This window comes from Podarcis muralis, chromosome 12, assembly GCF_964188315.1.
Source record: "Podarcis muralis chromosome 12, rPodMur119.hap1.1, whole genome shotgun sequence".
NCBI lineage: Eukaryota > Metazoa > Chordata > Lepidosauria > Squamata > Lacertidae > Podarcis > Podarcis muralis.
In genome coordinates this window covers 48,361,758-48,377,699 of record NC_135666.1, presented here as the reverse complement: position 1 = coordinate 48,377,699, position 15,942 = coordinate 48,361,758, and the positions used below count along the sequence as shown (strand labels likewise).

At 40.9% G+C, this 15,942-nt stretch overlaps 1 protein-coding gene across 4 annotated transcripts in view; it reads left to right on the top strand.

The window, feature by feature from the left end:
• Positions 1-15,942, top strand: part of TOPBP1 (DNA topoisomerase II binding protein 1) — a 31,173-nt gene that overhangs the window by 8,722 nt on the left and 6,509 nt on the right. For 2 of the 4 annotated variants that reach the window (XM_077916389.1, XM_077916390.1), the window contains exons 8-21: positions 944-1,113; positions 1,607-1,773; positions 3,429-3,661; positions 4,594-4,919; positions 5,583-5,755; positions 6,249-6,460; positions 7,302-7,591; positions 7,816-7,989; positions 8,762-8,871; positions 10,521-10,644; positions 12,588-12,731; positions 13,703-13,796; positions 14,150-14,342; positions 14,827-15,050. In XM_077916389.1, the coding sequence (XP_077772515.1) occupies positions 944-1,113; positions 1,607-1,773; positions 3,429-3,661; positions 4,594-4,919; positions 5,583-5,755; positions 6,249-6,460; positions 7,302-7,591; positions 7,816-7,989; positions 8,762-8,871; positions 10,521-10,644; positions 12,588-12,731; positions 13,703-13,796; positions 14,150-14,342; positions 14,827-15,050 (2,634 nt within the window). The remainder of the gene's footprint in view (positions 1-943; positions 1,114-1,606; positions 1,774-3,428; positions 3,662-4,593; positions 4,920-5,582; positions 5,756-6,248; positions 6,461-7,301; positions 7,592-7,815; positions 7,990-8,761; positions 8,872-10,520; positions 10,645-12,587; positions 12,732-13,702; positions 13,797-14,149; positions 14,343-14,826; positions 15,051-15,942) is intronic. The other 2 variants (XM_028751601.2, XM_077916391.1) reach the window with 2 other exon arrangements.

Below are 15,942 nucleotides of genomic sequence, written 5' to 3'. Positions count from 1 at the left end.
GACAAGTAGGGCTTGCAAAAAAAAGTTGTAGCTTGGAGTGCTCTTGTTTAAGGTTCCAGCCATGGCTTTCCTGAGCCTGTTGATACCTCTCTGTTGTGTATGGATGGTGTTGTTTGGGCTTTATAATAATCCACACTTTGAGAATGAGCTTGCTGTTAGTATGCAGGATGTCTACAATATCCTGCCATAGTCTTGCCATAGTTCCATGGGGAGAAAACAAGGCCTGTGGTTGTTAGTAAACTGAGGATTAAATGCATGCAGAGTACTTATTCAGAAGTAAAAATCCCTTGTATCGTGTTCATTGGGCTATACTTGCTAGAAAGTGGGCTAGGATTGCAACCTTAAGTTCTCTATAGTTAAAATAATTCTTCCATATATTGTTTTTGTTCCATATTTAAATCACTGTATGAAATACTGTATTAAATCCATACAATATATTTAGAATAATAGAATCATGGAGTTGTAGAGTTGGAAGAGACCACAAGGGTCATCTAGTCCAACCCCCTGCAATGCAGGAATCTTTTGCCCAATGTGGGGCTTGAACCCACAACCCTGAGATTGAGAGTCTCATGGTCTTCCAACTGAGCTATCCTAGCTTGAAAAACAAGAATCCCCTTAAATTTCTTGTCACTTCTTTCTTTGGTCCACATTCTCTCCTTAAGGACAGAAGAAAATTCATAACTTAGGAAATAATTATTTTGAGTAATCTGTCTTGGAGGGACCTGAATAAGCATTAAGAAGCAGAAAGTGAGTTCTGTCTATATACGATAGCAGACCACTATATTCAGTGTGATAGAACTGAGCTAGTAGTTAATAAATGCTAAAATAAATAATAACCTTGGCATTTTACCCTTTTTTCTTATACCAAAATAAAAAGGTAGTAGATATAACATTTTCCCGAAATAACTCCTAACTTTTGTCTCTATCTGCATTTTATTCAAAGGTCGAACACTCTCAGATGTCAGCCACATTTCAAATATTAATTTAAGCGGTGTTAATGAAACCTCTTGTAATTCTACTATGAATAGCAGGCTGGATCCCTCTTCAGATGACCTGAACAGCTTGGATACAAGTTCTTTGCAAGCACCTGAAGATTTACTAGATGGATGCAGAGTATGTCTAACTGTGCATGTGCATATTACCCAAGTAATAAATGTTGTTGATAATGATACTGTTGATGAGAATACAGACATTTTGGACACCTCAAACTATATAGTTTGTGAGTTTTGCTGAGCAGAAGTAGGTATTAAATTCATGAGTGACTTGCTTGGGAGCATTGCTGTCCTAAAGTCAGGACAGGCAGCTGAAGGTATTAAGATGATCTCCTAGGACACCACTCACATAGTTTAGCTGCTTCCTTTGTGGTTTTCCTTGTAATGGAATTAAAAACAGTCAATATTAGTTGTCTTCATGCATTTGGTTACTGATAATTGTAAAAGTTGACAATCAAGAGGAGACATAGGTGCAGGAAGTGATGTGTACTGAACAATGACTTACATATTTAGTAGTGGAAGCTGCTGGAGAGAATTTAAAATAAAGCTGCGACTGAATTTGGAGTCTCTCAATGTGCCAGTAAACCATGATTTTTCTCTACCCTTTCTTGTAGATTTACCTTTGTGGCTTTAGTGGCAGAAAATTAGATAAAATGAGAAAGCTTATTAACTCCGGAGGTGGTGTTCGTTTTAATCAGCTCAATGAAGATGTGACACATGTCATTGTGGGTGACTATGATGATGAAGAACTTAAACTGTTTTTGAAGAAGACCACACAGAGGTACTGATAATAACATGTAGTGCAATCCTAAAGGGACGCGGGTAGTGATGTGGTCTAAAGCACTGAGCCTCTTGGGCTTTATAATCCAAAGGTCGGCGATTTTAATCCATGCAAAAGTGTGAGCTCGCATTGCTCTTTCCCAGCTTCTGTCAACCTAACAGTTCGAAAGCACGCCAGTGAGAGTAGATAAATAGGTACCGCTGTGGCGGGAAGGTAAATGGCTTTTCTGTGCACTCTGGCACTCGTCAGTGTTCCATTGTGCCAGAAGCAGTTTAGTCATGCTGGCCACATGACCCAGAAAGCTGTCTGTGGACAAACGCTGGCTCCATCGCCTGAAGCGAGATGAACATCCATACTCACCTTTGACTGGACTTAACTGTCCAGGGGTCCTTTACATTTACCTTTTTTTAGTGTAATCCTATACATATCTATAGGGGCACAGGTGGGGCTGAGCCTCTTGGGCTTGCTGATCAGAAGGTCAGTGGTTTGAATCCCCGCAATGGGGTGAGCTCCTGTTGCTTGGTGCCAGCTCCTGTCAACCTAGCAGTTCGAAAGCACGCCAAAAAGTGCAAGTAGATAAATAGGTACCGCTCTGATGGGAAGGTAAACGGCGTTTCCGTGCACTGCTCTGGTTTCGGTGTTCCATTGCGCCAGAAGCGGCTTAGTCATGCTGGCCACATGACCTGGAAAAAACTGTCTGCTGACAAACGCCGGCTCCCTTGACCTGTAAAGCGAGATCATAGAATCATAGAATCACAGAGTTGGAATAGACCACAAGGGCCATCGAGTCCAACCCCCAGCCAAGCAGGAAAGATGAGTGCTGTAACCCCAGAGTCGTCTGTGACTGGACTTAACTGTCAGGGGTCATTTACCTTTTATACATATCTACTCAGAAGTACGTCCTGTTGTATTCTCTGGAATATACTCCTGGGTAATGGGTATAGAATTGGAGCCTTAACTTCTGCCAGCATATGGCCCTTATATTAAAGTATTTATAACAATAAATTGTCTCCCCATTGCATATCCTTTTGTGTGCAATGATTCACATTTTGAAGTGTATATTTCAGTGTAAATTACTGAAAAGGTTTTAGAGAGTTAAATGAAAGTGATTGTCTTACGGGCTTTATTCTCTGTAATGGTCTCCTGTCCAAAGAAGTAAATGTAAGCCCTCTGATTTCACTTGAACATACAGTGGTACCTCAGGTTACATACGCTTCAGGTTACAGACGCTTCAGGTTACATACTCCACTAACTCAGAAATAGTACCTCAGGTTAAGAACTTCGCTTCAGGATGAGAACAGAAATCCCACAGCGGCGGCGCGGCGGCAACGGGAGGCCCCATTAGCTAAAGTGGTGCTTCAGGTTAAGAACAGATCTCCGGAATGAATTAAGTACTTAACCTGAGGTACCACTGTACAGGGACAGAAACATAGATTGTGACTGCAGATCATGTATTACACATCTTTTCCCAAGATAACAATTCTTTATTCTTAGAGTATCAAAGGGTGTGGTTTGGACACATCTCTGTGTGTCACTTCTTTATATTTTAAAAATTCTCCTTGCCTGTGCTTCACTGCAGCAATGTAAAATATGGTTGCTCCTTTATGGAAGCCTATAGCCTCCTGCCCATAGTAACTTATTTTTTTGTTTTATAGGCCATATATTGTGACAGCAAAATGGTTGTTGGAATGCTTTAGAAAAGGTTATTTACTACCTGAGGTTCAGTACACTTCGGCAAACTACCAGCCACTTGACAGTCCAGTTTTAGAGCAGCCTATCTTTCCAAAAAGAAGCAGTCTTTCAAAGAAAGAAGTTGTGAGAACAGTGCAGGCTCCAGAAGCAGACGAAGCTCTACTGTCTCAGTATTCAGCTAATGAGTCCACAGTAGGTAAGATTGCTACGCAATGTAGCCTTTTCTCTTTCTTCCACTGTTGCCTCTTCTCCTTGTTCCAGTATCCCCACCTATCTACAGCTCCCTTATGTTGACCTCCCTCACTATTCCACCAGAACCTCACAATTTATCTTATCCTTAGAGCCTGTGTAAAATTTCCCAGATTTTCCATCTCTAGTTGGCCAGTTTCTTTTCATTTGCCACTGCATTACTTTGGCCTTCTGCCACCTCTGTTAATTGTTCTCCCTATTTTGTCTCCCTTCCCCCAGTCACCCTGATTCCTAGGGAAACTAAGGGGCAAATATAGCCCATCTTGTGGAACCTCTTCATATTTTTCATTTAAAAACGTGCATTTTGCTTCTAAAATGTGGGGCATGATTTACTTGGTGCTACTTCGGCTGCTACACAATCACATTTTTTTTTACTGGGGCTTACTAAAGAGTTCAGCATTCACTCTCTTAAAAAATTAGTTTTTATTAAAGATTTTCTTGTGTTACAAAACAGACAAATAAGCAGAGGAAAGTACAGCTGGGGGGAAAGAGGAGGGAGGGAGAGAGATGGTGGGCTGCTGTTCTTTCATTCTCCCCAGTGGGGCTATATCAGCATCACGTGGATAGGTCCTTTGTTTATATATATTGACATTGCGAGAGGTTGGGGGGTCCAGAACTTGGTTGGTTGTGTTCAGTTGGTCGCAGTGTGGCTTGTTTGTATGTTGGAGGGGCGTAAGTCTTGAGTTCGGTATTTGCTGAAATGAAAGACAGTTGTGTGGAAGAAGTGCTTGGTGGATTGCAATAATTAAAGAAGGTAACCTCTTGAATGTGTAAAGAAGTGATAGGACTCCAGTTCAACATCTCTTCAGCCTAGTAACTTGGAGAACGTTTTCTCATTTTCACGGTCAACACATCTTCACTTTAATATTTGTTTTGAAGCAACATTTTCCCCTCTTCCAGTTGATGCCAATAACTACAGTGATATTGATCACACTGCGTTTCGAGAAGAGAAAGAGTTCAGTGCCAGCCATGGTACCTTGGCAGACACTTCTACAGTCATTGAAGGAGCCTTGTTCAACAGAAAGAGGTTCATCCTTCTGGGTTTTGGTAAAGAGGATGAATCTTGCATGAGGCCTCTGATTGAAGAGAATGGTGGGAAGGTTCTGCCTCAACAAAGTAAAGCTATTGCTGACTATGCTGTGGTTCCTCTACTTGGCTACAACGTGGAATCAACTGTAGGAGATGTGGTTACAAATACATGGCTGGTAAGTGTAAGTCATAGGATAATACATGGCATGTGCGAAAAGAAAAGTCAGTGAAGAAAAATGTTGCTGCTAACTTTAAATTTGCATTGAGGGATGGCATATGCTAAAATAATGTGCGCTCGCTCACTCGCTCTCTTTCTCTCTCTCTTTCTCTCTCTCTCTCACACACACAGAACCTCACTAAATTAGGAATCTTAAATATGTATTTTTTGTTCTATTTATCCCTGTTCCAATCACAAAAATCCTGTGCTGCAGATATTTGCTCTGCCCACATTCATAAACTGAACCCAGAGACTCACTGGAAGATGGTTAACAAATGTCACCCAGCAATTGCTACAGTTAATTGCTTGATACATCTGAATAAAGCAGATGAATTGTGGTGCCAAATATCATGACAATTACAAAACAATAAATAGTAGCTTTATGTACTGAACCATAATTTAATTTCCCAGTTGCATTGAACAACTAGACAGTTACCAAATAAATATGTGTAACAGCATTACTACTGTCCTGGAAAGTTGGAGTGTATTGCACTGTCTCCCAAGACAGATGGATGCCAGCAACATTGTATATAGAGTTCAGTGGTTTGTTGTCTCAGAACTTCTGAATTGTAGTTGAAAGAATGTCTAGGTTATTGGTTAATCTTTATTTCCTCATCTTTAGGTGACGTGTGTGGAGCAGCAGTCCCTATTAGATCCCCAATCGAGTCCACTTTTCACACCTGTGCCAGTGAAGGAAGGAAACACTCCGTTACAACAATGTGTATTGTCTTTCAGTCAGTTTAATGGGGCAGAAAGAGATTCTTTAATATATTTGGCACAATTGCTTGGGGCAAGGTATGTAGTATGTCTTTATTTTTTGTTAATATTGTACAATCAAGTTGTAATGTTTCACCTCCGAAATATCAAAAGGGTAAGAATCGGCTGTTCAGAGCCATGGCCCACCACAATTTGATACATCTATAAATACAGAATACGTTCAAAATGCAGAACAGTTTAACATATTTCATCAAACAACACACCTAAAAAGGAACAAAAAAGCAAGACTTCCCCTCTGATACAAAAGGGACACAACCCTCCCCATAAATTAGTGCATAGATTTTGGAGAGAGGAGAAAACATGTAAGCTTTTTTTTAAAAAATCAACTCAGCAATGGAAATTGCTGTTGAAATGTACTCACTGTGATTTATCACTTTTACTTCAAATCACCGTGTTTGTCTTAAGGAGGCCAGCGTATTGTGAGCATATATGAAGTAGCGTTCAGATCTTATTTTAAGGTTAATGTTGTAGTGTGGCTTGGTATGGAAATGTCGCCTGGCTTTGATTACAGAGTGCAAGAATTCTTTGTGAGAAAAGCCAACCCAAGGAAAGGAATGCTTGTCAGCACCCACCTGGTGGTGAAAGAGCCGGAAGGTTCGAAGTATGAAGCTGCCAAGAAGTGGAACCTTCCTGCTGTGACCATGGCTTGGCTGCTGGAGTCTGCAAGGACAGGAAAGAAGCCTGATGACAGCAAGTTCCTGATTGACAATGTAGACACTGAAGGTTGGTTCATTTGAAGCTTTGTAGGTGTGTTCAGTAGCATGATTGCGTAAGGCAGACGTATTCTGTGCTTACTTGCTGACATCCTAATCTTGAGCATCTACTGGCAGCATATTGATATGTTAAATGCTATGAGTGATCCAACATTAGTCATTCTTCGGAGGAGAGCCATTGAAATCAATGGACCTAAGTTATTTATGTTGCCCTAGACTCCATTCTTGGAGCTGTTCAGTATTGAGACCGTAATATTTTAAGAGGGATTTTTTAGGTGCTTAGAACTTTTACATGGTGCTTCCTAATCTATGCAATATGGATTCCTTGTTTCAATAAATAAAATATTTAAAAAGATGAATATGAGTTGCAATTTGACTCTGCTCACCTGGATAAATTATCTGTGTGCCTCCCCTCCCCCAACCCCTGGCTAACCAGGGCAAACATGTAAGTGGCCACTCATCACCCTAATTTCCACACAACCCTCACTATAAGAGGAATTCCTTTCCCCTCCCTCTACTCCCCAAGTTTTGGTAGCATAGTTGCTGAATGGCACAGTCCTTCACAGTTATAAGACACAACCAGAAAAGGCCTAGAATGTTCACTTCCATCTGTGAAAGGAGAAAAGCAGTGTTAGCATTGGTCTTCTGCTGGTAGGTCAGGACTCACCATTGGTTCAGATCTTTACCAAAGGTGGGTTGTGGCATCATCCCTAGCACCATACAAAAGCTGAAAAAATTGTTAGCTAAAAGAACCTAATTAGATGCTATATTACAAAAACTGTATTCAAAAGAAATAAGTAAAAAATAATGATGGTGCTTTAATTTTAATATTTTTTTTTTACTCAACAAAGAGTGTTTCACAAATCATCCAGTTGAGACAGGGACAGATTCTGCATCTCCAAATACACATGACCATCCCAGCAGTCTCCTTGAAATTGGGAGAAGAACAGCTGTGACACCTCTGGATATGAATCGGTTCCAGAGTAAAGCTTTCCAGAGGGTTGTCTCACATCATATTGGTAACAAGCCAAGCCCTTCACAAGCGGGGAAGCCAGTACAGAAGGAACCATCCCTGCATCTTGACACACCATCTAAATTTTTATCTAAAGACAAGCTGTTCAAACCTTCTTTTGATGTAAAGGTAAATACCTTGCAAATCTTCTTTCTCCTATAACAGCCTTCCTCTTTTATCCCCTTCCTTTCTATTCCCAGTTTATTTATTATATGTCAACTGTGATTATCATTGAATTAGAATAAATGTGTAAACTGCCTTTAATAACTTGTAAAACATTTTTATCACTTGAAAATCCCTTTGAGCAGAGAACCAATGCCCAGTTAAATGAGTGCATTTTAATTGCTTTTCAGGATGCGCTAGCAGCTTTGGAAACTCCAGGGAGCTCTAAACCACAAAAAAGAAAACTGAGTACTCCTCTTTCAGAAGTCATTGGCAGGAACTTAAAAGTGGCTTTGGCAAACAGCTCTCGGCAAGCAGCTGCTCTCACTGCAAGCCCTCAGTTGAAAGTTGCAACTCAACAAGTGGTAGGCTTGGGTTTTAGATTGATTGGGCAAATATAACATAAATTGGGGGCTGCTTGTTTGTACAGAAAGATTGGTTAAACGCAGCAGAATTCAAATGGCATTTGGAAATAAGCATGGCTCCATGGGGAGAGGAGGGATGTGACCATGGTTGTGTGTCAACTGGAAGAAGTGAAATTACACACTTTGGTTCTTAATCTGCAAGCCAGCCATGGGCTGCACCTGTACTTCCTGAACATGTAGATGACCAGTGTTGTCTCATTTGACGTTGCCAATCACTTGTTATCAATGGGCAGTGGAAGGGGTCGCTTCAATTCACTCCCACCCCACCCCACCCCACCCCAAATCCTTTAACCCGCTCACATGTCCTTGTAAGATCAGTGGAAACAGTTGGTCCTGGCAAGTATCAACCACCCTCAATTCCAGCTTGATAATTGCCAGGTTTTCACTTGTCTGAATTAATTTTAAGATGTATTTTAATTAATTGGTCTGTTTTTATGCATATTGTGTTGTTTTTATGATGTTAGCTGCCTTGGCTGGGGAGGGCGGGATACAAATAAAAAAAAAATTATAATTATTAACAAATAATCAGTGCTGTCATAACTGGCACCACATTTCTAGAGATACCTACATGAATTTGGTATTGCTGAACTATTGCATTGAAGGAGAAAGGAAGGAGAATAACTTTTCTTTCATTACATTACAAACAAGCAAGTGAACTCACCCTTGAAAATGTGACCCTGAACTACATTTCTGCTAATTCTACTTTGAACAGGAAGAGGAGCCAAAGCCTCTCGCTGATGTTGTCATATGTGTGAGTAAGAAGCTCAGTAAAAAGCAGGGCGAGCTGAATGCCATTGCTGCTTCCCTTGGAGCAGATTACAGGTACATGCAGTTAACAGAATTCTGCACTGATAAGACTTTGACATCTAGCTCTTGAAATTATTATAATGATTCAAGTGCCTAAAATTTTCTAGTTGCTGTACAAAGATAAAAAGCAGAAATGGTCCTGCCCTCAGGTTTACAGTCTAGTACACATAATGCAAAAAGGGAAATAGAGGGAGGAATTGGAGGGTAAGGCAATTTATTTCACTGGTCTGGTTCACAAGTCACACTGAACCATAGGTAAAATAAATTGTGGTTTTACGTGAATGAACAGTATGCTGGTGCATATTCCTCACCCCTGCTGCACTGGTGGAAAAACAGCCATTATCTGGCTTGTGTCACCCGAACCTTGGACTTATGGTTTGTTTCTCTCTAAACAAACCATGAGCAGAAGCTAAGGAAGAAGGAAACCTATAACTAGATCTAGGTTGAAAAGAGATCTCAGATTTACTGTATCTGAACAAAAATGGAGTATGATTTGGAACTCCGTAAAGAACTCTTCACTGAGCCTATCAATACAGAAAGCTCAATATATACTATTATGGTGATATCTGACACTTGCTAGGGTTAATAAAATTCATGTAGATGCATGTTTCAGGTGTTGGAAGCCTTCAGCTATAAATGACAATTTCTTACATATGTGGTGGGAATGCCAGATGACACGTGACTTTTAGAGACAAATAATTGGTGATATATGGATGGCTATGATTGGGATTAAGCTAATTTAATGGATAGGAGCTGATGTGTCAAAGAATACGAAATCTCTAATAACAAATTTATTAAAATCTCAAAAAAAAAAAAGTCTGGGTGTATAAGTGGAAAAACCCACAAGCTCCAACTAGATCGGAATGATAGTGCAGAGATGGACAAATTAATAGATATGATGCATACGAGAAGTGGTAGTATTCAGAATACTGTATTTGTTGATAAGTGGCTGTGTCTTGTTATTGGAATAAATGCAATGGAAGCTTGAGACTTTCTGTGATTGTTTTGTGTAACTTGCAGACCATAAATCTATCCTGTAACTCATTTGAGAATCTATTTTCTAAAAGATTGGATAAATTAAATTTGTTACAGTTTTTGAATGTAACACAACGAATAACCCTGGGAAGGAGCCATTGCTCAGTGGTACAGCATCTACTTTGCATACAGACGGTCCCAGGTTCAGGCTCTGGCATTGGCTGGAAATATCTTCTGCCTGAACCCCGGAGTGCCATTGCTAGTAAACAGTAATGAGTTAATGGGTGAATATGTCTGATTCAGTATAAGGCAGCTTCCTCCGCTAAATGTGACTATTAAATTTGAATTACCAGGTGGACATTTATTTTATGTTTCTGAAAAACAAATCATGGTTTTGAAGGACGGTTTTAAATCACCATGTTTGTCGACTGATTGATTCTTAAAAAAAATATTATTGGCATATTTACCATAGAAAATGATCAGCATCCCTGGTCTTCTCGGGGTGAGGCATGTGGACCCTCCATGTGATAATGGTGGATATTATTTCTAAGAGCTGTTCCAGTTTGGGGTGTGTGCAGGTGTTAGGAATGTTGAGTTGGCATCATGATAACCACAAGTCACCCCGCCCCCCATTCCCAAAACTGGAAATCACTTAACGTGGAGTTTAACATGTCTTTCATATCTTTTAGGTGGTGCTTTGATGAAACTGTAACTCATTTTATCTACCAAGGAAGGCAAAATGATGGTAACCGGGAATACAAATCTGCTAAAGAAAGGGGCATACATGTAGTGTCGGAACACTGGCTTTTGGAGGTATGGAGAAACAGGTTTTTCCTAACACAAGGATGGGGAAAGGGAAAGGTTGCACAACATGTCATTACTGACTTCTTTTTTTAATGTGAGTTGAATCTGTTTTAAAAATCGGGCATATATGGGGTGACAGCCTACATTAATCATATTAAGGCTAAAGTCAATTGATTTCAGTGAGCCTACTCTGAGTTTAGTTGGATATCATTCATAAGGAGTATTCTGGGCATGCCAGTCTACAAGCAATATAAGGCTATGCAATATAAGGGTTCAGCAAATAAAGTGCCGTGTGTGCTACTTCTGTTTCATATATCTATAAATGTAGCGTGGCAATATTTGTGTGCTTACACTGCAGTTCTTCTAAGGTCCATCTGTATTTCAAAAGCTTGATTGTGTTTCAGCAAGACTTGTCACTTGCTACTTGTCTGCTACTAAGTATGTCCCTGAAGCACTGCGCTACAAGAGAATGAGGTGAAAGTGCTATTAAGTGAGAAACACAGCCTCTGAGTCAGTGGTTGCCAGTATGCCTGCCACCATATTTTGTTAGATTCAAAGTCTCATGGTCCCTTACTATTGGCTACACTAGCTAGGGGCTGAGGACAGTTGGGAGCCCAGCATCTAGAAAGCACCACATTGGCAACTTGTACTGTTGAGTAATATACAGTGAAACCTCGTGTTACGTACTGTCCTCCTTACGAATGCTTGGGGTAATGAACTCCGCTAACCTGGAAGTAGATGCCCCTAGTTGCGAACTTTGCCCCGGGATGCGAGCGGTAGTGGCACAGCAGCAGCAGGAGGCCCCATTAGCGAAAGCACGCCTCATGTTAAGAAAGGTTTCGTCTTAAGAACGGACCTTTGGAACGAATTAAGTTCACAACCGGAGGTCCCACTGTATTTGTGATTCTAAGGGCAGTGCTGTTTCCATTGGTGGGGCAGTACTAAGAAGCCAGTGATTGGCGTGGGACCAAAAAGGAAATAATAGAAGACCCTGCAAAGTAGCAGCCAGAAATACATACACTGTAAAGAGCACATTTTGTTGGATATTTATTCCTCTACTATTCAGCCCTTCAGTTCATCTCCTGTCTTTCTTTCAGCTCTCCAAAGTGTATTTGTCTTCCAACTCAGGTGTCTCTCATCTCTCTTGTCTTCTGTCCTTAGTTACTTGTGTGGCTCCCAGTTCGAGTTCCCCCACTCATCTATCCTCCTGCTCCATTGCCCTGGATAGGCTTTTCCTTTTATTTTAAAGCCTCTGTTTATCACTTAATTATTATCATTTTTAAGTGGTGTGCAGACAACGCACAATTTACACTAGGGTTACGTTTCACACTTCTGGGCATGTAACTGAAATTGCTTATATTGGGAGCACCCTGGTGAGTCCTCCTGGCTCGCGAGGAGACCTTCCCCAGAGCCCAAAGAGGACATCCTCTTTGGGCTCTGGGGAGGGTTTTCTTGCAAGCCAGAGGTGTAGCGGGGCTTTGCTGAGGCCTCCCGCCTGACAGCTGATGTGCAGGGTAGAGCTGCAGCCGCCATCACTGCTTCCCCACAACTGTCCCTGCGACTCGTGTGGCTTGCACAGCTGAGGTGTGGGGAAGCAGGGGCTGCTGATGCTTCTCTACCCCACATATCAGCTGTTAGGTGGAAGGCCTTCGTAAAGCTTCACTGTGTCTTTGCCTTGCGAAGAGACCCTCCCCAGGTAACTGAGAATAAACATTTCATGCATCCAGGGAAACAGTTTCTAGTTCATGAAAGCTTATGCCGCAGCAAAATTATTAATTTTAAAGGTGCCACAGGATTGTTTGTTTTACCAACAAAGTAACATTTTTGAGGAACATATTTATTGTTGGCTGGGCAGAAAAAGAAATGTTTCCTTAACAAAAATAAAATAAAATTGCTCACTTCCTTGCTCTAAGTTTGTAGCATTAATTCCTCTCCCTACTAACTCTTTCCAGAGTGCACAAGAATATAAACGGCTGCCTGAATCTCTCTATCCTTACACATATAACCCTAAAATGAGTTTGAATATTAGTGGTATTCAAGATGACAGATTCTCAGATCGGCTAGATTCGTCTGAAAAAACAGGGAAGGAAGACGAGGTATGGTAGATGCAATTTGTGTGTGTATGTGTGTTTTAAAATCATTATGGTAACCTTAACCTGGATGAATAAATAACAGAACAGTGAATGGTTTTCTGCAATTGTTTTCACTTAGATTATGCTAATTCTATAGTCTAATACATGCTGAAAGTTTCAATTTATTGTAGTTATGGCAGTTAGTGTTCACAACATTATGAAAGTAAACGGACTAAACTATTTGACTGCTATATGGCCACATTCAGCTACTTGGAGGAAAGGCCAGAGCTTAATGGTAGAATATCTGTGGTGCATGTACATCCGCCCCAGCATCTCCAGGTAGGCTTGGGAAACATCCCTGGAGATCTGCTGTCAGTGTAGACCACAAGTGGAGACCCTCCATATGTTGTTTGCCTTCACCTTCACCGTCTCCCCACTTAGAATGGCCAGTGTTCAGGGGACATAGAAGTTGCAGCCCAGACACATTTGGGGGGCCATCGGTTCCCCATTCCTAGTGTAGACAATACAGTGGTACCTTGGGTTACAGACGCTTCAGGTTACAGACGCTTCAGGTTACAAACCCTGCTAACCCAGAAATAGTATCTCGGGTTAAGAACTTTGCTTCAAGATGAGAACAGAAATCTCACGGCAGCAGCGGGAGGCCCCATTAACTAAAGTGGTACCTCAGGTTAAGAACAGTTTCAGGTTAAGAATGGACCTCTAGAACGAATTACGTTCTTAACCCGAGGTACCACTGTACTGAACGAGATGAGCCTTTGGTCTGACTTGGTATAAGGCAACTTCCTGTGTTAATGTCATAGTGACAACCTGGAAGTAGATTTACTTTTGTTGGGACTGTTGAATATTTTTGTTGGGTTTATTAGTAAAGTTTGTATACAGTTCTCCTTGCATCAATAATGAACACGGGACAAATTGCCATACTTTTTCTGTTCTGAGATATGACTTGTGTAAGACCTGAACATCAACTGTTTCAGAAAATGTCGTTGGATACTAACGATATAGAAGATGTTGGTATGGATCAAGTGACTGAGGCAGTTTCTGTCGAAAAAGAAAATGCATCAAAAGGAGGTAACTCTTTGTGTGCATTATTTTATGGTTTGGCATCTTCCATCCGTTTTTGCCATATCCTGAAGATGCACTTCTTCACCCGACTTTTTGGAACCCACCCTGTTCTTGTGATTGTAACTTGTTTTAATCTGTTTTTAATGTTGTATTTTTAATTCGTGTGACCCATCCCTGGGACCTTAAGATGAGGGGCAGAATTTTCAGTGAGTTCTTGAAATGTACGGAATATGGAAGGGCAAAGTATGCGTAACTAATAAGCAGTGAAGAAGGGGCCCACATGGCTTTTATTACATGGCATTTGACATATTTTAAGTAGAAAGAGCTGTTATTTATTTACATTTCTTTTGAACCTCCAGTTTTAACACAGACACTGGAAATGAGGGAGAACTTTCAAAGGCAGCTACAGGAAATCATGACTGCAACATCACTAGCAAAGTTTCAAGGACAAAGAAAATCTTTGTCTAGGAACGGATTTGACAATTCTCCGGCAACTCCAGATGGCCCTCGTTCTGTTCGTAACGGCCGTAGCCGAGTCTTGGAAGCCCTAAGGTACTGTGTGACATTTTGAACACATCTTGAATTTCTGGGCTACCATCCTAGGAAGCTATGCATAGGCAGCCAGAGGTGTCTTCTGAGGTTTTTGCTACAGCTGCTTGTGTGACTGAATGACAAATTTCTAAACAGAAAAGTGACTTGTCTGATCAGCTGCGCAAGTGTCTGCAACAGAAACTTTAAATGCCCAGCTGTGAATGCCGTTCTCCCATGCTAGTGCACAGAGACTAAATTACCCATTGGCTGCATTGTAACCTAAGTCCAGCTAACCTAAGCTTGTTCTAACCCGATGTGTTTCATTACTGTTGCACAAGGTTAGGGAACCTGTGACTCTGCAGATGTTGCTGGACTTCAAACTGCCAACAACTCCAGAAAAGCATAGCTGAAAACCAGGGCCAGAGGTTTTCCAACTCTGCTGTACAGAGAACTCTGTATACTTATTAAAGCAGTGCACATCCTCATTGTTCATTTTGGTCCTTAGGCAGTCACACCAGGTAGCAATGGATGTCAACACAGAGCCATCACAGAGTGAACAGATTATTTGGGATGACCCCACTGCAAGAGAAGAGCGGGCAAGGCTTGCTAGTAACCTTCAGTGGCCCAGCAGCCCCTCACAGTGTTCTGAACAAATTCAACCTATTGCAGTAAACGCTGGAGACCTCTCGCTTACAAAATCCTTTACCGATACGGAAATTGCTGAAATGGGTAAGAAAAGAAAACAGTGTGATTGGGTTGAAATAGCTGGTTTTCGTGGTTAAAAAAGTTCCCTGGATTATGCTCACTTAAGACTGTAGATGTGTAGTTGTATTATTGAAGGTTTCCCTGTTTTTGTTTTGTTTTTAAATGCATGTCTGGGGGAAGTCTAGGTTAGAATTAAGCTCAGGCATATTTTCTATATATAATGAAGATTTCCTTTGTATAGTGGAGTCCTCAGTCATGTGAGTCCCCACCACTGGTACAATGATAAGAATTCATTAACAGTTTTACCATCTGATGTACAATTATTATTATTTTTTGCTAGGCCCAATCTAATCATTACACAGTTTTGTTGCTACCAGGAATTGTGTATTCCAGTGTAGAGTAGTTTGTTGTCAGCTAACTATATACTTGCTTTGTGTCAGAGGATACCAATGATGATCCATTTAAAAAACAACCCCTTGCCTTTTTATTCATGTATATTTGAAACACCTTCCGCACACCAAATATTTAGGGGTAGGAAGGAGTTGAGAAATTGGTCTTAAGGATGTGTCTGGAACAGAATATGGGGGCAAAGGAAAGGTTGAAGCTGTCTTAGGTATCCAGGGATAGAAGGAGGGCTTGATTAACCAAAGGTTCACTTGATAGAATGATGAATAAGAGATTTTTTATACTTTGTATGGCTTATGTGGCACTTCAAAAGCATTAAGGATACATGATAATTTTGTTCTACAGTCAGTCTGTTCACATGTGTAGGCAAACACAGGCGACTCCCAATGATGTGTGATCTGAATGATGTGTGATCACGCACACTCACATGGTACTGAACCAGAAAGTAGCCCCAAAAGTCATAAAAAGGGGTGGAGCAGGCTTACATGTGCTCTACCGACACGTGTGGGGG